General features: G+C 43.1%; 1 protein-coding gene across 6 annotated transcripts in view; it reads left to right on the top strand.

Annotated features, from left to right (window-relative positions):
* The window catches only part of PDZD2 (PDZ domain containing 2), a 356418-nt gene that overhangs the window by 283429 nt on the left and 48869 nt on the right, over window positions 1-24120 (top strand). For all 6 annotated transcript variants that reach the window (XM_057496082.1, XM_036926632.2, XM_036926631.2 and 3 more), the window contains 5 exons: window positions 11690-11801; window positions 17308-17453; window positions 20457-20576; window positions 21396-21510; window positions 24004-24077. In XM_057496082.1, coding sequence (XP_057352065.1) covers window positions 11690-11801; window positions 17308-17453; window positions 20457-20576; window positions 21396-21510; window positions 24004-24077 — 567 coding nt within the window. The remainder of the gene's footprint in view (window positions 1-11689; window positions 11802-17307; window positions 17454-20456; window positions 20577-21395; window positions 21511-24003; window positions 24078-24120) is intronic.

Genomic DNA, 24120 nt, shown 5'->3' with positions numbered 1-24120 from the left:
GCTCTTGCTCTTATTCCTTCACGTGTGATGCCTTTCCTTCTACCCCTGAGCAACAAGATTCTGAGGCCCCTCATTCCTCAAAAAGACGTTTCTAATTACTCCAGCCTTCTCTCATCTCTGCTTTCTCTCATGACCAATGTCTTTGTTACTCACATTTTAGCACTTAAAATCTGAAAGACACCTCCTGATTTATAAACGGGGTAGATGTTTTCAAAAATGTGTTGGTAAAGCTGTTTGGATATTCCAACTCATTTCCCCTGGAAACAAATATATTTACTTAATAAACATCTGTGGAATTATCTTCAGGCTAGTGGTGGAAATAGGCAGCTAGCATGTCACACACACACCCTCTCTTCATCTCTCAAAGTGGACAGCTCTCATTCTCCCTAACTTGTCCCGGTGACAGTAGATACAGCCCCAGAAGTTGATGACACGGCCTGGTGGGGCCCACAACCAAGTCACGGCATGAGCCCCCGCTGGGCCACAGCCGGCTGACGTTGCCATCCATGACTGCGTGCCGCACTGCGTGCTTTGGGGGATGCAAAGAGATGGCAGGCAGAGCCTTCCTGTCAAGGGTACTTATTATATTCCATAATGAATTGTAGTTATTTCTGTATTTTTTTATCCCCTGTTCTGTATAACAAATCTTCAGGAGCCATATGATGCGCTGACCTAGAGGAGGGATATCTGATTCCTTCCTGAGATCAGGGAGGGCTCAGTGGATAAAGTGGTATTTGACTATTGTATCGGTTTCCCCAAGAAAACCCACAGAAGGGGGTGACATTACGGAGTGGAAAAATAACATGAGGAAGAGTCCACAAATAGGAAGCTTTAAAGCCTGTTCAAGAATTAACAGGTAGTCTGTTAAGCACAAATGTTCCACCCATGCTTCTAGCCCAGTTAAGGGATTGTGACTTATGTCTCTAGTATGTGCTCACTGATGGGACAGGCCAGAGCACTTGCTTTCAGGCCCCTCAGGCGGCGAGCTGGGGGAGCAGCTAGACTGAGGACGGGCAGGATGGAGGTGGGGGCCTGTGCTACAGCCATACTGGGAAGTCACCAGACGTGGTGCCAGAGGACAGGTGGCCCTGGAGATGGAAGGGCCAGAGCCATGTGACTGATGGGTCAAGGGGAGGAGGGAGCAGGGGCAGCCTGCCAACTGGAGTGCTCGGATCTTCCAGCAAGAGCTCCTTGGTGCTAGGAAAGAAGGAAGTTTCCTTCCTCTTTGTCTAATGTCAGGGCCAGTTCTAAGCGTATTTTGAATGGGACTTTCTTTTCCTTTGAAACCTCAACCTCCTGTTATCGGCTCCTCCTCGCTGCTGGTCCCTCTCTTCCCAGACTTCCTGCAGCCTCGTGCTCCCCGACCGCTCTGAACCCCAACTCTGACGCATCTCCCAGCCCCTGCGGGGTTCCAGGCCCTCCAGAAGCTTCTCCTTTCTTCTCCAAGTCATTTTCCCCTCTCCCCACCACCTCCACCACCAGCAACAAAAAAGACTAACAATTTCCATTTCTTCTAAGAAGTATGATTGTTAATAAAGCAATCTGTTTAATATTTTCTAAATGGTGGCGAATAATCCTATGACACGTAGCAAAGTATGTGCATTTTACAAAGAGAATCCTTGTTATTTCAAATGAATTTCTCATCAGTATCATTCAAAAATGTAACTTAAAATCACAAAGCAGGGATGACAAAGATGTTTTTAGAGGTGATACCTGATTCTGGTAGCAGCTTCCTTAAGATGTCTCTACTGGTCAGTACCTTGTCTTCGGTTCATTAAGTTAGGTTTCCTAAAACTTCTCTAGTTTGTTTACAGTGACTTTGGAGAGGGATGAGGAGGGGAGACGGGCAGGGCTAGGGTATGAACTATTCGTATAGATGAGAGGTCAGCAATTGCAAAGGCCAGATCATAAACATTTCAGGCTTTGCTGGCCAAACGGTCTGTTGCAACTGCTCACCTCTGCCTTTGTAGGGCTACTCCAGGCACAGGCAGTAAGTGAACTGATGGGCTGGAGCAGAATGTTACAGAGACAGGGGTTGGGCCAGACTTGGTCCACAGGGAGCAGGTTGCCAAGCCCTGCTGTAATGATCGTGTGTGAGCCGGGGACAGCCTCTCTCAATACCGCTTCCCACGGGGGCTCCACAGAGCACATCGCAGCTTTCCAGTCGGGTTCTTCCAGAAGTACATGACTTTAGAAATATGTGTCAGCAAATAAGCATGAACTCAATACCACTCCTGGAAAAGAATTCAGAGTACAGCTCATGTCGATCTGGAAAAGGCAGCAGAAGGCCTTAGGGTACCACCTGGAACTGAACAACAGACTACAATTTAGCCACAGTGTTCTCAATATGAACACTTACTCTTCATCTAAGACCTGCCTAAATGGTATGCCTGGTTAAAATGATCTTTTCCTATCACAATAAGCCATGTAGTCATGTAAAACTTCCTCTAAACATCTGTACAGAAAAAAAGCCCTGGAAAAACCTGGCGTGTTTGCCATTATTGATGAATTGGACTTGACTCCGCTGCTGTATTAGGGCACCGATGACGGTTCTACCCTCATTTTCTTTCTTCCAATTCTCCTGTTTACTTCTTAGGTCTATTTTACTTGCCTTCTTTTTTGATAGCTCTCCCATCTCTACTTTAGGTATGTCTTGAAATTTTCCTGCACACACACACAAATGAGCATGTGCACAGAGACCCCGTCTTACTGTTCTGGAGTTTAGGGTAAAGCATATCCTAGTCCAGCTCCCACAGATATGTCCAGAGTAAGCAGGAAGCCAGTTCCTGCTGAGAAATGACCCAAGGGTCTGTCTTTAGTAGCCAGCACACAAGCCCAAAGAAGAGCTCCAGGTCCCACCGTTTTCTCACCCACCAGGTCATGGGAACATAGCATGAGTGAGAGATTCCTGCTTTGTAGAGAACGTCTTGTACTGGCCTTGTCTCAGTTTGAAATCAAGGAGGGTCACAGGCAGATTCTCCTTGTCATGTGCATCTCCTATTGTTTTTGAAGAACTGAGAGTCACTTGACGACATTGTCCCCTTCTTGGGACTTGCTAGGATTGGCCCTGACTTGGGGACACTTTTCCCCTTCTTTGTATATGGGACACATACAAACCCACCCAAGGACCAGCAAACATGGGCCGATGACTGATAACATTTCTATGCCCTTAAAGGTGATTTCTTTGCCTCAACTTTCTAAGGGAGAAAGAGATCTGTTTAATTTGTATGCATTAAAACCATCCAAATTAGCCAGCCAAGTGTGTTAGCCCATTCACATGGTTTGGGGGTGATAAATGGGAGGGAAGTGGGAATGCGCTCAGTGAGAACAAGGACGGTATTATTTCACTGGCAGAGCCACAGCCTGAGTGCCTCGGTGGACATCAGCTGCTGCTTTTCCCCAGCTGCATCGGACGCTTACACTCATGCCCTGCATGCACCAGAGCTCGCTGGGGTTTGGCAAGTTTTACTTTTCAGTTTTACTATTTTCCTCTTCAGTTCTGAGTGACTCTCTTTGTTGGAAAGTAGTGAGTCTAGTGTAACAGTAGATCTGCATTTTAATTTCTGCAGTCAACTTGAGGCTTCTTGCTACTTTGGGCTGATTTATTGTTGTTTTGATTCCTTTTTTCTGAATGGTCGTTCATTCCCAGCCCTGGCCTCTCTGATGGCCATCTGGTTCTCCTTTGGTCACTCAAACATCTGCCCCAGAGATTTGGAAAATGAGCTTCCTTTGCAGCCTAAAAATAATCTTAGTGTGACTAAAGCATGAAAGGGGAATGGCCATACCCCTGTCCTGTAGATGCTGGCCCAGGGAGGAGCCGACACAGCTTCCTAGGGATTTGGGGCTTGGAGATCTTCTGTCACAGCTGTGGATTAATTTTTTTTCAAGTGCTAGGAACCATAAAAACATGGCATAAACTGGGTACAGCCAGTCCTCTTGCAGTTCTCCCTGGAATCTGATATGCTTGCACAGGGCTTAGAGATAAAAGCCACACTTTGCATGGTTTGTTTTTAAGGTTCCGAGAGTTTGCTGAGAAAGACAGACTATGCTCAGGAGTTCGACACTGTATTAGTCACAGTGTGTTCAAGGAGATCTCATAAATGCTTTGGACAGCAGTTTTAGGCCATTTCTAAGTACTTCACTTTCAGCTTGGACCTAAGAAGCTTGTCTTGTGGGTAATGGTGGTTTTCTCCTCACCTCCAGAAGACTAGAATTTGCCAGAAGCTGACACTCAATTGCTACGCTGTTTCTCATCCCAAATTATATCCAGCCACATTGTCCAGTGTGGTTTTTAAGAGGTTCTGCAATGAGATGAAATGTCAATATAATAATCATATTCAAATAATTAAAATGCCAACAAAATCAAATCCCCTTGTGAGCCGTAATCCAAAATTGTTAAAAAATGAAGTAATTAACATCCCAACTTAAATTTTCTTGACCTTTTGAGTTAAAAACCAAAGCATTTGATTATCTCTTCCAATCTCTCCTATTTCTTATTTTGCTCCATCATAGCAAATGAGATTCCCGATGCCAGGAGAGGTTGTGCTGTTCCACATCTGAAGCCTGGGTTATTTTTCCCTGGAACAAATATGGCTGTTTCAGCTCCCAGGAAGCCTAATTTGCTCAACAGCAAGACTCTTGTGTCCTTTACTTTTTAGTAAAATGTAAATTAACAAAGAATAAATGGACCCACACCCTTGACATTTAGAAACATGAGCCAATCCCTAACCCCTAGACAATTGTACCAGGCAAAATTTTGTTCCCAGGACCTTATTTAATTTCACCAAAGACCACGTCAAGAAGTATAAAAACTCTGAGATTTTACACTACAGTTTTATGGATGCTGGCAGAGGACATGAGATTTCTGGGTTAGAGTCAAGTGACTCTATTACCCAAGGCACAGCAAGTAGCCTTTGGCTTCCTCTAGTCCCAGTTTAGAGCTTTGCGTTCCCCCGGTTTTCCCTTGTTGTCCCTCACCTAAGTCCTGTGGGAGGGATCAGAGGGGTTCAGGTAGACGCACACACAGTGGATTTGCATCATGGCTAAGGAACCCTGCATGTAGGCGACCTGAATCTTCTATGATGGGCTGGAAGCAAACCTAACTGCCCTTTGCTCCAGAGAGAAACATCTTTATTATACTGGACAGTAAACAAACCTGCCCCTTCCTCCTGGGGCACTATCTCTATCATTCAAGGCTGTTCACTCTATGAACATCCTTTTAAAAATAGATAATCCAGAGTAAAAACAGCCTTTGCCTCTGTTCACAGGCCACCAGAAATGAGACCCCCATGGAGAACTGACTCCTTACAGGTTACGGCAGAGACTCAATAATATCAATTAAAGGAGGGTGATGATGAAAATACTCTGGCTTCCCTAGATGCCAGTCAGTCTGTTGCAGTTGCTTGGAGTCCATGACCAGGAACATAAACTCAGGAATCTTTCTCCCAGTCTGGATGGGGAAAATCAAGCTGGTTCTACTTAAAGTGCTTTTCATTTAAATTAAAAGTCTTGACTTGCCTTTTCTTTGCCTTACTTTGAGATGAAGGTAGAGGGCTCCCCGTGTACTGCCCCGGATGTGGGCTGTGCCTCTGACAGGGTGTCCACATTCCCAGGAGCAGGCCTTTTCAGTCCTGGGCCACATTTTCCATTTCTATCAGCTGCTGACACAGAGATGCTTAGGCTGGGAAAGCTGTGTCTCTCCTCCCCCATTTACATAGCTGGAAAAACACCCTCTGCAGATTCACAGGCCAGACCTGCCATTGATGATTCTGAAGCTTATGCCCCTGACAAGCTAGGAAGGGCTAATACCTCTGCCACCTACTCCTGCAGATTTCTTTCCTCCGGTTTTAAGTGTTCCACAAGTTGAGGAACATTTCTTTCTGCTACATATTTTGGGACGGTAATTGGGTGTGCCTCTGCTGGTTCGTATTGGTCTCCCTTTGGGAAGATGCACGTGAGTCTCCCCATAACTGCCACTTAAACTCCTTTCTCCCTTCACAGTCCTGCTTGCTGCATCTGTGTGCCTTTTTTACTTCCCCTGTTTCTTTTTTTTTTTTTTTTTTTTTTAGGAGAGCAAGGTACAGGCTTTTATTTAGAAATAAAGTGAGAGAATAGAGCTCCTGGCTCACGCCAGGAGGGGACAAGAGAGCCCCCCCTGTTTCTTTGCTTTCTGACTCAGATTTTTTTCCTGAAATACTGTCCTAGATTCTGTCATGTGGGGTTCATCAGTGTGGAAGAGATGGAGCCGGTGAGGCCCCTGTTTTTATCCATTGTTCAAATACATCTTGCCCACCAACACCTCTGAGCTGGCTTATCGCACCCAGGAATGCTGTCGCATCAGATGCACCTCAAGTTCTGTCTGGCTGCCGTGCTGCCTGGCCCCTCTTGGCATGCTTCCTTCCTTTACCGTTCTGATTTCATACATTTCTAAGGCCAAAAAAACTGTGTCCCTTTTAAATTTAGCCAGGAATTTTTTTTTTTTATTCTTACTGGTATTCACCCCCTCACCTTTACATCTGCCCGACCTACTGATCCCTCTCAGTACAGCTGCCCCGAATCCTCTTCCTCAACCTCTGCACTGCAGTTTTCAAATCACATGGCCGTGTTTCCCAGGCCTGAGAGCCAGGCCCATCGGGGCGGCCTTGCCTTCTGTTTCTGAGGTGTTGCCTCTGTCCCTCGGTTGGGCTTCTTTAGACCCCAGTCAGCTCTCAAATCTAGGAATAGTTAAAGTGTCTCCCCAATTTGGTGAGGCCACTTGAAGAGAAGTCAGAAATTAGCACCTTTTCTCCTTGTCCAGCATCTTCCCTGGACTTCACCATCTCATCTCCCCTTCATGTTGCCCTGTCTCTCGTCCAAGATCTCTTCTTCAGGGAATATCTAGCTCTCTTCCTCTGGCTAATCATCATGCATTCTTTTATTTTCTCTCTTCTGCTGCTCCTGGTCCGCTCCTAAGCCTGGAGTGTGTTCTCACAGCATCCTTGGTGTCCTGTGCAAACCTGATTTCTAAAAACTAAGTGCTCAAGGCCCCGTGCATTTAAAACTGGCTTCTCAGCTGTTAGGTTTGCAGTAATTTTATGGGGCTTTTTTCTCATCTTGAATCCAAGAAGACGGCATGTTCTCTTTGGGTGCCTGTTAGTTGTGCTTTATTCATTGATTGAATCTGCCATCCCGTAGGTATGAAGCTGCAATGTGCATCTCTGTGGTCTAGAGCTGTAACCACAGTCTGTGTGATCATCAACCCTAGAGGGACCCAAGACCTGGTGGTGAAAAGGCTTGAGTTTGTTTTATTTCTTTTTTATTTCAACAGAACCTTCACAATCCCCCTATGATGCACTTTAGGTGTCTACTAGTACTCTCAAGGGCATTTTTATTTAATTCTCATAATAACCCTATAAAGTCATTTCAAAGTAACTTTAACTTTTTAGAAATAAATACTGTCATTCCTCTTTTACATAATAAAAGACTGCCTCTGACATCAGTGCATTATTATATTATGGCACAATACATGTCACTCCCTATGGTCATGTAAATTGCATTTACTTTGAATATATTGCATGTGCTTACAGTTCACACAGAGTGGGACTGAGGTTTCTGCAATTGCTGGTTAAAATCCATAATGCTGAAGAGACCAGCCTGATGGTGGCTCTCCCTCATTCTTTGGCTGATGGGTTGCTTTGGTACAGCTGGGAGCCTCCATTCTCCCTCTCCAGATAAGCTTGAGGAGGGCAAGGAGGACATGGACACAGGAGAAATTACAGCTCAGTCCTGCGTCTCCTATGAAGCCAGTTCTGTTTGGACCAGGGCTGTGGTAAATAAGAGAGACCCAGGCCCACTTCCTGTCCCACATCCACAACCCTGGGCTCTGTGTTCTTAGTAACTCACAAGGTGCTTCTGGTCCACACCAAAGGTTACCTTGGTCGTTCCTCACTCCTGGGAATCTCCTCCGAATCAGAGCCACTCTACATACCTGTGTCAATTACTTTCAACTCTTTCAGCCATTTCTTACATCAGTGCTTCAGCCTCACCTTCCTTCCCACCTCCATGGATCCTCTAGTGGTAGCCCCTGCACCCTGGGGGATGTTCTGTGCACACACTGGGTCACTTTCTGGCTGTCTTCCATCCCCGCTTAGGAGCAACTTTCTCAGGCTGGATCCATCGCCACACATCTACCTGCTGACTGGTTTCCAGAATTGTGTTGCTCTTGTCTTCTCTTTGCCCTGTAGGATTATGGCTTTCATTTTAAATCACTTCCTTGTCATTCTAGTGCAGTTTCAAGAGGTAAATCTGCTGTCTTTAATCAGAAACCTATACCATTTAATTCTTAAATCAAGGCCCATTTTTCAGATGAGGACATTGAACCTCAAAGAGGCTGACAAATACGTCTAATTTGCTAATAATAATAAATGGTGCAGCCAGGAGTTGTGTCCAGGAACCTGAATTTTTAACCACTCTGCCTTACCACCTCACTATAAAATCAGAAGCTAAAGATTTTTCTTCATTGAGAGAGAATCTCAAAGGTTATAGGGAAACTATGCAAACAGAGGCTGTAACTTGGAAATTGGCAAATTATGTTATACTCCATTAATATAATGGCACCCTGAGACAACGTTGTATAACACATGAATTAGAAATTGCTGATGAATAATAGATTATACCAACTGAAATAAAGGCTTGCCAGGAGAACTTTTTGCACATTTCATTTTACAACTAAAATGACATCATTTCCAGAACAGTTTGATTTGTTCTGTGCATCTGAGGAAAAAAAATGCAGTAAAGGGAATCTTAAAAGTGTGGACATTTTCAGACAATAGTCATAACTGGAAGAGAGGTTCATTGTAATCACAATTACACCTTAATATGTTGCTGCTTCCAGAAACAATGTGAAACTATTGTATCTAAGCAACCTACTTCCTATTCATTGGGTTACAAGCCACCTAAAACCAAAGCAGACCAGTTTTCTGTTACAAGAGGAAATGGTTCCGTTTAAAATTCTGAACAGCAAAGCTAACACTTCCTGGAAGTCCTGAAATAAGATTTCCCTGCTGCCTTGAGCTCCGCAGTACCCCATCTGCAATGCTTTGAGATATGTCTAGTCCATTCTTACTGATTTTAGCTACACATTTCCAGGGGGAATGGAACATATACCATCTTTAGCCTAAAATTTCTTTGGCATAAGAAACCTTTTGATATTTTATAGGTCAGAGAAACCAAATCTCATTTCATCCTGTGGTGCATTTGAGGATTAAAAAAAAAGATTGCTCCTTAAGGTCGTGAGTCTCTTCTAAACCACCTCCCTCAGATTCTGAAAATAAAGAAGAGTTTATAGCACTTGGACTTGCATTTTAAACACTTCAGATTTGACACAGTGCATGCATGCTCTTGTAAAACTCTCTACCACTCACTTGGTAATCTCACTTTCTTCACGCACAACCTATCCCAGATCCTGGATGTATGTTATAAATGAGAAAGGGTGGTAACTTAAGTGTCTTAGTTGTGTTTCCTTGTCTGTCGAATGGAGATAATATTATTTACCTTGGGACACGTGTTTGCTGTGAAAATTAACTTGAAAAAATGGAGTGAATGAAATATACAGCACAGGACAGTATTGATGATCCAAAGTATTAAACTAACTAGAAATCACCTTAGCATGGAGAAGGGAAAATCCTAGTAATACATGAAACTGGAAATCAGCAGACAGAATTAGGTCGCCACCTTGCCTGTAGTGAGGTGAGAAACCTCTGGCAGGCCGCTTCCCTTCATATTGCTCCTATGAGTGCTTATGTTGTCATCTCAAAATTTCTGATTGTCTGAGAACCTGGGGCTGTGCTGGAAAAAGTGAGTGGAAAATGGAAAGAGTAAACTGTGTAGGCCCAGAAACGGTAGGCTGTGGTTGTTTTCCTCCCTTGATATGAGCTTCTCAAACAACCTTTCTAATGGTTTGGACCCTGGCCACTGTGTAATAAGCCACCCATCCAGTGGGCACCAGGGGAGGTAATGATTGCAGACCAGGAATACATTTGTCCAGAGGCTGATAGCCTAGGTCAGGTGGTGGGAGAGGAAGAACCAGGAACTTAACTCAGGCTCTGGTAACTGCTGTTTACAGTCTGGAGACAAGTTCTTATCATGTTTTTAATCCAAGCAAAGGAGTGGCCCTGAGACTTCCCTCCGGATTGTTCCTATTTGCCGGTGGCTTCTGCTCAGGTCTCTGGCATGTCTCCAAGAGCGTTCTTTGGCCCTGTCTATGAATTGAATGTCATGGTTTGGGGTTGGGAGAGGCATCCCTCTAGAGAATCTCTAAAATCACCCTCAGGATTCCATTCTTGCCTTGACTTCATAATTTAAACCTGGAGACCTGCCAATCCCTGACACTGTAATAAGAATTCACCAAATTTATCTTCATTTAATGTATCATGATTAATTTGTTTTCCCAATGCCCCTTTCTCAATTTTCCTACAACTCCTCATTTCTCAGACCTTTTTTTTTTAACCTCTTTATCTTACAGAAAGATATTTTACCTTGAGGAGTGGGGGAATCTTCCGAATCTTACATTACATATAAGATTTTTATATAAACAATTACCTCTTAGAAGGGAGCTTACCTGAGAGATTACTCTCCCTAGTTTATATGTTTTCATATTCTGAATTTAATATACACTTTATAATTTTTATTATCTGTTAAAATTCAGAGGTTTTTCTTTTTATATTACAATTATGCCTCTTTCCAATGAGTAAGTGTTAACAGATATCTTCTGTCTTGTCTTAAAAAGTCCATATATGTTCCTTCACATGAATCGTAACTATTTTAATTAATATGACTTTTTTTCCTCTGGAACCTCAAAGGAAAAGAAAAATTTCAAATGGGAAGGCTCATTGTTTGATGGACTTTATAAGTTTTGTACATGTCCCATGTGCTACACTCCTGGGTACTGATTACCCCTCCCAGGAGCAGGCATTGACCAGGTTACATGCAGGCATCCACGTAAATTTATACACACACACACACGCACACACATTTTTTATAAATACTCGCAAGTGCACAAACTTCATTCCCTCTCTGCTAAACATAGTTTTTTGTTTTGTTTTGTTTTGTTTCTTTAGCAAGTTTGGCTTTTCTCAGCTGGAGGATCCTACAGCTAGATGTTAGGATCATCCTTTCTGCAGGACCTCTTGGGGCCCAGTGGCGAACACCTACACTTACAGATGTGTGGGCCAGCTTTACGTGGATGCCTGCGTGTAACCATGGGGCATGTGGCTGAGCTAAGGGGTGTAGTTATTTAGCTATCACAAAATCATTACTGTTTTTAAGAATCTAAGAATTGAGTTTAAATTTCTGGTTGAATATTTGTTGCAACTTGCACTGTAGGAAAAAGCATTATCCCACAGATCAGGAGACCTGGGCTCTAGTTGTGCCTTTGTAAACACCTGGATGGCCTTGACCAACAAGTTTTGTCAAGAACTGACATGGCCCCTGGGGCCATCTCCACTTTGAAACCTCCTGCTTCCATGCTGTGGGTAAGAAGTGAGCTGAGGAGGCACTGGCCAGCCTGAGGCTGATGGTTCCAAGTTCTCCGAAGGGCTGTGTTTTTGATCCTGTGAACTTTCTTTCTCACATGACACCTGTACTGCTGTTTCTCAAGGCTTGAGGTTACTGATCAGCCTCTCCCATCACGTCTGTACTGTCTGCATTTCAGATGCCTGGGACAGATGAGCCCCAAGATTTGTGTGGCCTCGAGGAATCCAAGGGGAACCTGGAAAGTCCCAAACAGGGCAGCAGTAAAATGAAGCTCAAGAGTCGTCTCTCAGGTAAGGAACATTTTGCCTGATAACAGCCTGTCTGAGCTTCTGGCCTCAGGAGTGGGAGCGTAAAGTCATTCACAAGACGAGCCCTTTTCTTCCTTAAAATCTCAAAATTGTTTTTCCTTTAGATAGTGCATGCCCCAGGCATAAACCTCATTCAACCTGATGGCCCACGTGTATATTTTTGAGTCATAATGATAGTGAATGCCAACATCTCTGTTTGTCTCTGCTTCAACTTAGACTTCCTGTGTGTTTGGGGCATCTGCTTTAATAGGACTTCAGGCGACTCCTTCACAGTGGAGTATTCCTGATGGCCTATCTTCCCAGCAAACAAACCTCTCCCCCACGCCCTTGGTGCACCAGAACAAGGGGCAAATAGCTATTTATTAACTATCAAATCTGCATCTCAACTAAGAAGGGGGAAAATGGAATGGAGCTACAGCTTTGGGAACATTGATTCAGCACTTCCCGGGCATATCCTTATATCAGGTGGCCTATCCTCAAGGGAGAGGAGGTCAGTGTTGAAAGCAGAGGCTTTGTGCAGCGACCCATTATGACTTCTGTGGCTCCTAGGCAATTTCACCTGATGAGCTCTTTCCTCTATTACAAAGTACTAAAAGTTATATTTTACAGCTGCATTGGTATAAAGATAAAAGCTGGATTCAGTGTTATCTATTCATTATCACTATGTTCATTTCTTTCTTCTGAATGTAAAAGAAACTAAAATTAAAATATTTCTGGGGACCTTCAGCACTGTGTCAACTGGCCTGAAGGATAGATAAGTCAGCCCTGGGTACTTACCCTTAAAAGACATCTGGAATAGCAGGAAAATCAAGAGTTTGGGAGCTTGGCAGAACCAAGGTTACCCCACAGCTCTTAAGTTACCTAAGGCCTTAGGCTGGTTATTTAATGTCCCTTAACTTCCACTCCCTTACCTGCAAAAAGGAGATAATAATCCTAACTTTGAAAGGTAGATCAGATTAAAAAAAAAAAAGAAAAGACACATAAAAGCAGCTAACAAAGCATGGTGTGTTAGTATCCAAAAAGAAATGTCGGTTTCCTCTTCCTGACGCCCACATCAGTGGGGAGGGTGGCGTCCATGCCTGCCAGCGACGAGCATCTCTCTCCCACCCTGCCTGGCCCTTGCCTGAGTAATTCTCAGGTAAAGTGGCAGGCATAGGACCATGAAATACATCAGATTCTTTTTAATGTCTGAGTGACAAAATTAATCACTTTGTGTTTGTAACTCAGAATTACTAGGCAGTATATATATGAACAAATGTTGGAACTTGGTTTTGTGACAAAAAGCATTGTAATGACCAGAGGCTGATAAGTCTGAGGAGAGACGGCATATCAGAGGTTCTCCCATGGAGAGGTGACCAGATCCCCTTCAGCCCCAAGGAACAACAGAGGGAACTACATGTAAATCCTGTGTTTGTGTTGGGCTGGGAGTCCCAGGGGCACAGAGGAGCTCAGGTCAGCTGTCTTGGCAGAGCTGATCAGCACCATATGAATGGTTCCCAGGGCACTGCCACAGAACTCTAAGGAATATCAGGGACCTTTGAAACCAGTACATCTACATTCCTCATTTTATGGATGAGAGCAGAGAAGTTAAAGGAATCCCAAAGGTCACTCGTTCAGCAAAGAGATCTGCCTCCCAGAGTTCTTCTTACCCAGCCCTCAGCTTCCTCAGGATCTTGGAAAGAATCCTATTCCCCAGTCTAAGGCTTTATAGATATAGATGTGGGGAGGGAGACAGAACTGAGGAACTTACAGATCCATAATTCTCTCACTGTCTGTAAGCTGTGAATTTAGAATGAACAGCACATTCAGCCAAGTAGTAAATCCAGGACTGGCTTCTGTTTGCCACAAATGGATGTCACCTTCCCTTCCTGTATTCTTCCCAGACACCCAGGGCCATAATGAGGAATCAGGGAATAGTAGAAGAAGCACATGCATGAAATCAGGTAGACCTGTGTTCAATTCCCAGCTGTATCACTATTGGCTGTGTGACCTGGAATAAGTGACTTCACTTTTCTGAGTCTTTGCTTCTTCATGAATAAAATGAGACTTAAGAAGTGCATTTATTATGAAAATCAATGGGAACACCATTAAGTGCTGGGCCTCGTTGAAAGAGCGAGTTGGGAGACTAAATATGGCACTGCCACCCCAAAATGGGGCAGCAATAAACCCTCACTGCATGGTAGCTGCTATTGTCATTACCACTGTTGTCATTCATATCACATTCATCACTGTCACCTTTGTTTTCACTGTCCTTATTCTTCTCCCCGTTCCCTCTCAAGAGGGAGAGATGCTTGAATGGATACAGACAGGAAGATTCTCAAGCACTTGTAGGCCATGGTAAGGCACGCACAAGAGGTACGGAGACGGAAGCCTCTCTGGGTGGTGGTGCTCCGGGGTGGCATCCAGAGGACACAGATGAAGGAGGGCCCGAGCCTTGGCAGGATTTGGCAGAACAAAAGAAGAGGAAAAAGCTGGGACAAAATGCACAAGAAATGTTTAGGGACAAGGGACAGGAGAAGGTTTGGGCCACTGTTTTTCCTCCCCAGTTTTCTGGAAGATCTGGTAATCCAGCCAGGGCATGGATTCCCTACAGCAGAGTTTGCCAGAGACATTAGAGGGAAGGAGACCCTTGGGGCGGGGATGTGGCGCCCACAAAATTGGGTCAAACTTCATGTGATGTTTATATGCCCTGCAGTTTGGGAAAGGCTGTGGGAAGAGGGCAAATCCTCTCCTTTGAAAATCAGCAGGCTGCAGCTGTGAATTCATGTCACAGGTAGTGGGAGATGAGACTAGAGAAGTCATTCAGACACCTATTAAAGAGGCTTAAGGAATGGAGTCTTCCTTCAGTGCTGTGAAGTATGTTGCATTTACAGACATTTGAATGTGATCAGCTCCCAATTTGTCATATAAACTTGGACATTTCATATTTTCTTAAAGTAAGTCACTCTGGTTTCACATATCAGTATGTTATCTATTGACACTGCCATATGTAATTTCTCTTCTGGAGATGGCAAGTGCCTCTCTGTCAGCTCAAAAGGAATTTTCTTCTAATCAATCTTTTTTCAGATGAGTAAGCATGCCAAGATAGATTAATCTGGTCATGAATTATTAAGGAGGTTCTGCAAAAAGGTTCCAGCCATTTCCACTATGATTTTTTGCCCAGACTGGCTCCAAAATGACTAAAGCAATTTCATGGAACACTTTTCCTGATATTCTAACCCAGATTTTCCTTACCTTCTACCTCCTTTTTTCCCAGCAGGTTTCCCTTTTAATTTTGGTATTTTTTATTTACCTATGTTAGTGCCATAGGTTTGTGTTCTATTTAAATGGAAAATTTTCTTTGATTGCAAAAGAATTTCAGGTGTTTGGAAAACTATCAAAGTTAATATTTAGCTTTTGAAAGACCAAACCTTTCTTTGCGATGTATATTTTAATATAGTTATATCTACACTATTCTAACTTTTCATTACTATTAAAAATACTTCAGTATATTATTTTTAAGAGTACAGAATCATCTTATTTTAGTCCATGAAAACCTGACAAATTTTTAGGTAAATTCAAATTTTAGGTCATCAAATGAAAAGAAAATCTATATGTGTGTATAGCTATATACACAACACACAGGTATATATATATATATACACACACACATATATATAAAATGTATAATGTAAACATTATAATGTGATTATAGCTATATTCAATGTAATTGAGCCATCATTTAAGATTAAAGCCCTGCTAGTAACCATAATGTTGTTCAAGTAATTGTACATTAACGATGCCAAAATAATAAAAAAAAGATTAAAGCCCTGTAAATTATCTTATTTTAAAATAACATATAATATAAATGAGGTACTGATAAAGGTGTCTCTAAAAATTATTACTATAAAAATTGCTTAAACAAGACACAAAAGTATTAACCATAAAGGGAAAAGTTGGTATGTTGTATGTACTACATTAAAGTGATGAACTTTTGTTCATCAAAAAAAATTCAATCAAGAGAATAAGAAGGCAAATCACAGCCATGGAGAAGGTGATTATAATACATAGATCCTATGAAGAACTCATATCCAAAATATATTAACAATTTTAAAAAATCCTATAAACCAACAACAAAAAGAAAGACAGATAATAAAATAATGAGCAAAAGACTTGAACAGGCACTTTATAATTTTGCAAAAGAAGAACAAACAGCCAATGAATATTTGCATAGCAGTGCAATTATTCATCGGTGAAATGTGAATTTAAAACCACAATGAAATGCCAGAACATATCCACCAGAGTGGCCAGAATTAAAAAAAACTGACACTGTCAAGTGTGACAAGGATGTGGAGAAACTAGAACTCTCACACATTGGTGATACAGCTTTGTCAAAGGTGCACGTGTACCTGTAACCCAGCAACTCCTAGGTCTACATCCAACAGATACGACATCTGTAGGAATGTTCAGTAACCGTATATTCTAGGTTCGGTTACCATATATTCTAGTCTATAGTACAGAGAGTGAGAGTGCAGGGGTCAGTAAATTACTGTCCACAGCTATATTTTTATAGCCCACAAGTGAGAAAGACTTTCTACATTTGTAGTGGGTCATGAAAAGACTTTTTAAAGAATGTGTGACAGAAACCATTTGTGGCCCACAAAGCCTAAATACATTCTATCTGGACTTTACCAAAAAAAGTTTCTTGACCCTTGTTCTAGATCTAAAACTGAACACAAACCAATATCCATTAGCAATAGAATGTTTATGTTTATGCCATAAGATAATATACAGAAATGGGATGAACAAACTATTAGAATTCAGCAATATAATGAAATTTACAAACAAATGCTAAGAATGAGGAGCCAAAAAAAGGACATATATGTGTTTGTTTATATGACATTTGAAGATAAGCAAAAGTAATGTATGATATTAGAAGTCAGGGTAGTGTTCACCTTTGGATGAAGGGTGGTTAGTGGTGCAAAAAGGGCCCCTGGATTCTGATGCTATTGTATTCCTTGGTCTGGATGTTGTACATTCTTTGTGAAATTTCATGGAATATACACTTTTGATTTGTGACATTTCTGTAAGCTGTTAGACTTTTTAAAAAAGTTTATTTAAAAAGTCAGTGCTCTATGTGAAAAAAAGCATCTGCGCAAACAATGGAACTATACCAACCACAAAGTGATATACCTCCCTCACTAGAAAACCATCTACAGATAACATCCTCTCCATTGTTTATTGCCTCATCGACAATGGCTGCTCTCACTTGGATGAAAGGCACACCTTGCCCTTTACCCAGTCTGGTCCCTTTAAAACTGGCACTTTCTTCACAGCCTGGCATTAATGGCCTCAACACACGCCTAGCTTGTGCAGAGCTTGATGGAAGAACGTGGTGAGCTGGGTGCTTTGAAAGTCTGAACACCAGGCCTTCTGAAAAGCATGAATCTGAGTGTAAATGTAGCAAATTTATGCCATCAAACCATGTTTTCCCCCCTGTTTCTTCAAGGGGGTGTACACCGTCTGGAGTCTGTCGAGGAATACAACGAGCTGATGGTGCGAAACGGGGATCCCCGGGCCAGGATGTTGGAGGTCTCCCGTGACGGCCGGAAGCACTCCCTTCCCCAGCTCCTGGACTCCGGTGGAGCGGCACAGGTAGGACCAGGGGGCCCTTGCTTCGCCTGCAGTCACAGTGGCCCTCGCGGATGGAAGAGCCTGTTTGCGCCCTCTGGGTCCCTAGGCTTTTATTCTTTCAAGGACCAGCAAAGGCTTGAAAGACCAAACAGAGTCAGAGAGAGGTCAGAAAGACAGGAGAGTCACACCGTCAGGCAGTTTCAGTGCAGAAGACGAGAGAAGATTTACTGCCACCGGGGCCAAGGCTGTCTAACACGAGTTCTGAGGAACTATGCATGTTTGTGGGCCCGGAGAGAGAGTACAGAGAGTGGGAGTGCAGGGAGGTTAGGAGCAAGCCCATCTTGAAAACAGTAGAGAAAAAGAATCCCTTGTCGGATCTCACCGTCTTGATCCCTTCCCACTGTGTGTTTTGGAACCGGGAGCTGCTTTCAGCTGCCAGGAGCCGGTGGCAAACCACCGCCACTTGTGCAGGGGGCGCTCGTGTTTTGGTGTAACAGCTGGTGGGCAGGTGCTGGGCCCCCTGAGAAAGGGCGGGGGGCTGTGCCTGTACTGTGCCTAGGCTCCTACCATTACACAGTAATGGCTCAAACAGCCCAAGTCAGAGGGGCTGCAGGGGTGGGGGACGTAGGTGGCGAGGTGAATATTCCAGGGCCTGTCCCCTTGGGAGCTCCGGGCTCCTCGATTCTGTCATCCTCAACCCTGCGGAACCCGGGTAGGCATCTCATAACCCAGTCGGAGGCCCGCTCAGTCTCTGGGAATTTGCGGACTGTTCTTTGAGTCCTTGAAGCATCAGCCAGAGGGCCCAAGGGGACCGTTGGCATCCTGTGTCCAGGCCCACAGCGAGGCAGACGTGGAGGATGGGGTGTGGCCGCGATGACACCCAGACTCACGCGGAGCTCAAAGCCCAGGCCAGGTCGTCGGGTCAGGCCCTTACTTTTGGTGTGTTATCACCATTTTACAGATCAAACAACTGAATCTCAAAGAGGTTGAATATTTTGCTCAAAGTAATATGCCAGAATCACTGTGAAAAAAACCTTCACCTGGCTGTACAATAGGAGGGCCCACGTTTCTGAGGCAGCTGCCCATCAGGCTAGTTTGTGTTGAATCTGCACAAAGGCAGCTTGAGTTGGGGCACCAGGAAAGGCGGAGCAGACGTGCTTGGGACCAGGCCCAAACTCCGCCAGATCCGCAACTGGGGGCGAGTCCGTGGTCTGCTTAGAAGGATCCGGTTGGACCAGCAGAGTCAGAGAGGTCAGAAAGACAGGAGAGCCACACTGCCAGGCAGGTTCAGTGCAGAAGACGAGAGAAGGTTTACTGCCACCGGGGCCAAGGCTGTCTAACACGGAGGCAGTGATTCTCTACCGACCTGTTAGGAAATCTGACATATCGGTAGCCCAGAAATACCTACTCCCAACCAGGCTTCCAGAAGCCAGGAAGGACAGGCTAGTGAAGATTTTAGAGAAGAGACAGTTTTCCCTTTTCAAATAGCCCCTCCTCTGTCTTCCCCCTCTCATTTTCTACCCTTCCCTTTTTCTCCCAGGATTCACCGTTCATTCTTCTTGTTCTCTCTCCCTCCATTAAAAAGTATTGTCTGTAATAGGGCCATCCAATAAGGCTCTCTGCCATGCTGGGAATGTTTCATATCCATGCTGTCCACTCTGGTAGTCACATGTGTCTCTGGAGCAGATGAGAAGTAGCTGGTGAGACTGAAGAGTGTATTTTTAATTTTAATGCATCTTAAGTATAGATAACCTGAGTAGTGGCTGCCATATTGGACAGCAGAAGTCTAAGAAGTGCAACGGGACCTCTGAAACTCTTGAAGAGAACAGTGAAGCATACAAGGAAGCTTCCAAAGGGAAGAGGGGATGGGGTACTGCTGGAGACTGCAGATCAGAGGGAGAGTTCCCTCACAGGCCCACACATGAACCTCTGTATTCCAAGGCTGAAAACCCGTGGACTAAGTCTGGCTGTCTCCATAATAGTTTTAGTAAAAGGGTAGTAACTTTGGCAAGTCAACATTTTTTTAATGAATCAGAGTCTGGGAGTCCAATAGAGCTGGCAGATATTTTGTAAGACTTCAAAATATAAATGTTCAGGGGAGGTTAACTCCCAGGTGGCCAGGAATATAAAAATTTGGCCATCATTAGCAGACGTGTCATTTCTACCTTTGAATGTAGAATATACTAGTGAAGGATAAAAACTATTTTCTAATGTCTCTTTTCTCATGTTAAACGTGAAGGGACTTTTTTCCACTTAGGCTGGAATATCTGTGTCTTAAAAGAAATGTATTATTTTAAGAATAGTGAGGAGCTGGATTGTCAAAGTGCTTTAGCAATAAATTCACTTTATCTCCGGTATATGTTATAATATACCCTGCCTACACACATGTATATTGTGGGTGATAGACAGGAAAAAAAGACCAAGATTTGAGCTGTTGTGTGCCAAGATGGGAAAGTATGGCTTATGAGAAAATATTTTCTTTTCCAAATGTGAGGGATTAGAACTGAAGCCACTGCAGTTTCTCAGAGGAATGTTTTCTATGGAATAACAGTTGTCTGGGTTTATGGTTTGGATCTTATAAGAAATAAGGGCCTGAGTGAGTGAATTGTACTTGAAGTGGCAAGATACTTTCTAATCAAGATAGTGAACTTGGGATGGAGGTAGAGGGTGACTTCCTCACCACAGGATGGGCATCCTACCTTCCGAGGCCTCTTCTTTCTGGTTCCTGACTCCCTTCCGGATTGCAAGTAGGATCTGTAGAGTATGGTTGAGGAGAGAGTAAACCAGGTGTTTGCGGCTCCCAAGCAGCTCTTTATGTGGGGAGGAGGGCCTGGCAATCTATTGCAGAAGATGTCATTTATAAGGAATTCCCTTTAAGGCACTGGACCAGAGATGGACCAGAGAGAACTGGCTGTCTAACCCAAAAGGCAACTGAGGTTTTCAAAATCTGAATATGTTTTTATGCCGGAGGCCACAGAAGGATAACTGAGAGTGCCTCTCACCTTGCTGCATGCTGATTTTTAGGAATACCACATTGTGAAGAAGTCCACCCGCTCCCTCAGCACCACCCAGGTGGACTCTCCTTGGAGACTCATTCGGCCGTCGGTCATCTCTATCATTGGGCTCTACAAAGAAAAAGGCAAGGTGAGCTCTTTCCTCCACACTCTTTTGCCCTTCGGGGGAATGTTCACATATATGTCTTAAATGGTTGCTTTTATTATTGTTTTTATTTGAAATAAAAAGTTGAATGTATAGAAGAATAAATTAAGTGGCCTTTGTATGGATTTGCGTGGATTCCCTGGCATCCTTCTCCTAGGCCTCTGAGAGAGATGGTCACATACTTTTTGCCTGACATAAGGAGTCTTAGCCTCTGGCAGTGAGGGCACAGCCCAGGGTGCACTGAATGCCCCAACCTTTGCCACTTAAAAGAAAGAAAAGCAGATTCTGCAGCCTCGGGGAATACTCACAGTTATCCTTTTGAATAAATTTCATATCATAGCTATTATCATAAAAAGAATAAATCTAATTGACATTATGCATATTTCAAAATAACCACTTTGATATTATCCAAAATGGAAAAAGTAAAAACAAACGAATATGACAAATATGGCACCTGATATTGTGAAATGACTCATGAGCTATAAGTGAATCCATGTGAAATTACCATTTTGAGAGATCAAAGATTGTCAAATGTTGGCAATTTCATATTTCAACCTAAAACTTTCTCCCTTTAATGTTTAGTGCATAACAAGTACAATGCAAATAGATCTGAGGAGGGAAAAGGAAGGGAACACAAATTCGAATTTACAGCTGGTTAGCTTAACTCTGAGCCAGGTTGGGAAAGACACCTCAATGAAGTACTGCAACCGAAAGGATGCCATCAGTGAAATAATGAAATGGGAAAAGGTGCCCTCAGTTCAATACTGCAATGACAGCTTGGACCCCCAACTGCTTTGGGTGCAGGGCCTTGGCTTCAGCATTGCTGGAGGTCGAGACTGCATTCGAGGACAGATGGGGATTTTTGTCAAGACCATTTTCCCAAATGGATCAGCTGCAGAGGATGGAAGACTTAAAGAAGGTAAGGAGAAGGCTTCTTGGTAGTCCTCACTGGCGGGAGGCTTTGATCCCTTGAGATCTGCTCCCTGCAAGATTGAAGCAAATGGCAAATGTCTAAGGCCACGGACGTGGGAGTCCAGAATACCTGGGCTGAGTCTAACACCTACCACGTCATGACCTTGGATAACTGATAGACTGGAGCTTCACTTCCCTTCGTTGTAAACTTGGAATATTAACACCCAACTGGAGGAGTTGTTGCAGGGATAAAATGTGATACGTAGAAAGTGACTTGATACCTTTATTGGGTCTTTAAATTTGTCTATTGTGTCCCCTTAGTCCTTGATCATATTCCTTATCTTGAAAGGTCCTGGAAGTTTAGATCCACTCTTGCCTGGGGGCTGTAGTACACAAACATCTTTTACATTCTCCGGAGCACCTACTGTTTGCCATGCATAAGCATACTAGACAGTGCTTTGTTTTCCTCGCAGCTTTAAGATACAATTGATATATAACATCGTGTGAATTAAGGTATATATACCATGATGATTTGATACAGGTACACACTGCAGAATAATTACCGCAGGAAGGTTATTAGTTAACACATCCATGGCCTCGCCTAATGCCTTTGTGTGCGTGGTGAGAACATTCAAGATCGACTCTCAAGAATTTCTGAGTATATAACACAGTATTGTTACCTGTAGTCCCCATGCTGTACATTAGATCTCTAGGACTTATTTATGAATCCTGATTTTTCATCCCTTATAAATTTATTTCCTTCATGAAATGATTAAATCACAATATTTCTAGTTATCTTCAAAGCTGCTATGACTGTTCACTTCAGTTGACCCAAACTATAGGTGCTATTGTGTTATACTGGCATGTTTTTTAAAGCTGGTAACAGTGAATTGGAGTCTCCCTTTTTTAGGAAGAACGACCTTGGAAGTCTATATGCTAATGATACGAGGTGACGAAGCTTAGTATTTGATAGCAGAATATTTATTTCTGTCTCGTACAGGGAAGGTTAACTCCCAGGTGGCATTTGTGTCTGGTTTCAGAACAATGTAAAATTCTAGCAAAGTGTTTTTAAATGGATATGCCATATGTAAACTTGAATGAAAGTTATCCTGCAATGGTGGCAGAATGGAGCAAAATGGAGGGGGAAAAAATCAATAGTTAGAAAAAGCTAATAGCACTTGATTTTCCCAAATACTGTTTTTTCATGTGTTCATTTACAATAAATGTAAGTCATTGGGATGGATTTTCAATGTGTTAAACAATCTGTCTTCAAAATGTCTTACATAGAGATTTTTAAGAGTGTGAGCAATCATTTTAGTGTTTCTATCCTTTTCCCATGTGGAAACAAACCAAAAACCTCACCTAGTTAGGTAATGATTTTTACACAGATTAGTTCACTTATTTTACAACTTCTGTAATTGCATTAAAGGGAAAAGACACATAACAAATGCATGGGCTACTGCTGCACGTTCAAACCCCTCTGCAGGATTCCTTTCATCGAATGCACTGTGTGCTCCTGGGATTGCTTGTCCGTGAGAAGTGGAAAGGTGTGTTCTTGGGCTGCCCCGCACCTTGTTATTGGTGCAGGAAGTCCCCCTCCTGCCCTGTACTGATGTGCGAGGTTCATCTGTTCCTGTCTCTGGGGCCCTTTCGTGGTGTTTTTGATGAACTCTTATTCCACAAAACAGACCATGTCCCAAGAGCACAAACCAGAAACAAGCTCTGAGAAGTCAGCAGGATGTCCAGTCCTTAGATCCCCAGCAGACACTGTCAATGGCTTGAAAGCTTGAAGAATGACCTGATTTCACCTTCTTGGGGTTGAACATGAGTCCAGGAAAGTTTAGTGGGGAGAGAGATTTGACATCAGCCCACAATAATCCCTTAGACAGCAGTCTATAGTAACTTGCCAGCTTAATGGCTGAGAACCTGGAATAGCATCAATAAGACCAGGTATCTAGACTGTTTATAGAGGTGGGGCCACCATTCTTAAATAATATCTACAAGTTCTTTGTCTCTATCTTCTAAAACCACTTACTATACACCATGATGATTCTCCACGCTCAAGGAGCTTGTCTTTCTGCAAACATAGGAGTGGCTTCTCACATGTTGTTTGTGTTCATGCTTCATTACCAGTGGGTTTACATTTTTAAACAAAAATTATGAGGAAAGAATTGAGACTCAGGTTTTGCAGTTTTGTCTCTAAATGTAGGACATCTATTGTCAAACTTGGCAATGGCTTAGAATCAAGATCTCAATGCATCCCATAGCTGCTTTAATTAATGATGGAAATACAGAATTACTATATAAGAATATGCACTGTCCTTAATAGTCCCATTCTTCTCTGTGACATTCCTGGGAGCTCAACTAATGAAAGTGGATTAGAACAGTAAAATTTATTTTATAGCGTTGTAAATCAGGAACCATACGGTATCCTATCTCACCAATGGAGCAGTTAGATCCTAAGCTTGGTACTAATGTAATTCTCATATTTGGTCACTAGGGGATGAAATCCTAGATGTGAATGGAATACCAATAAAGGGCTTGACATTTCAAGAAGCCATTCATACCTTTAAGGTAACAACATTCCTATTGATCCCCTGTATCTTCTTTATTTCCT

Source organism: Manis pentadactyla, chromosome 2 (assembly GCF_030020395.1).
Source record: "Manis pentadactyla isolate mManPen7 chromosome 2, mManPen7.hap1, whole genome shotgun sequence".
Taxonomy (NCBI): Eukaryota; Metazoa; Chordata; class Mammalia; order Pholidota; family Manidae; genus Manis; species Manis pentadactyla.
Note: the sequence above shows the minus strand (reverse complement) of the source record. Positions and strands in the feature narration are given on the sequence as shown.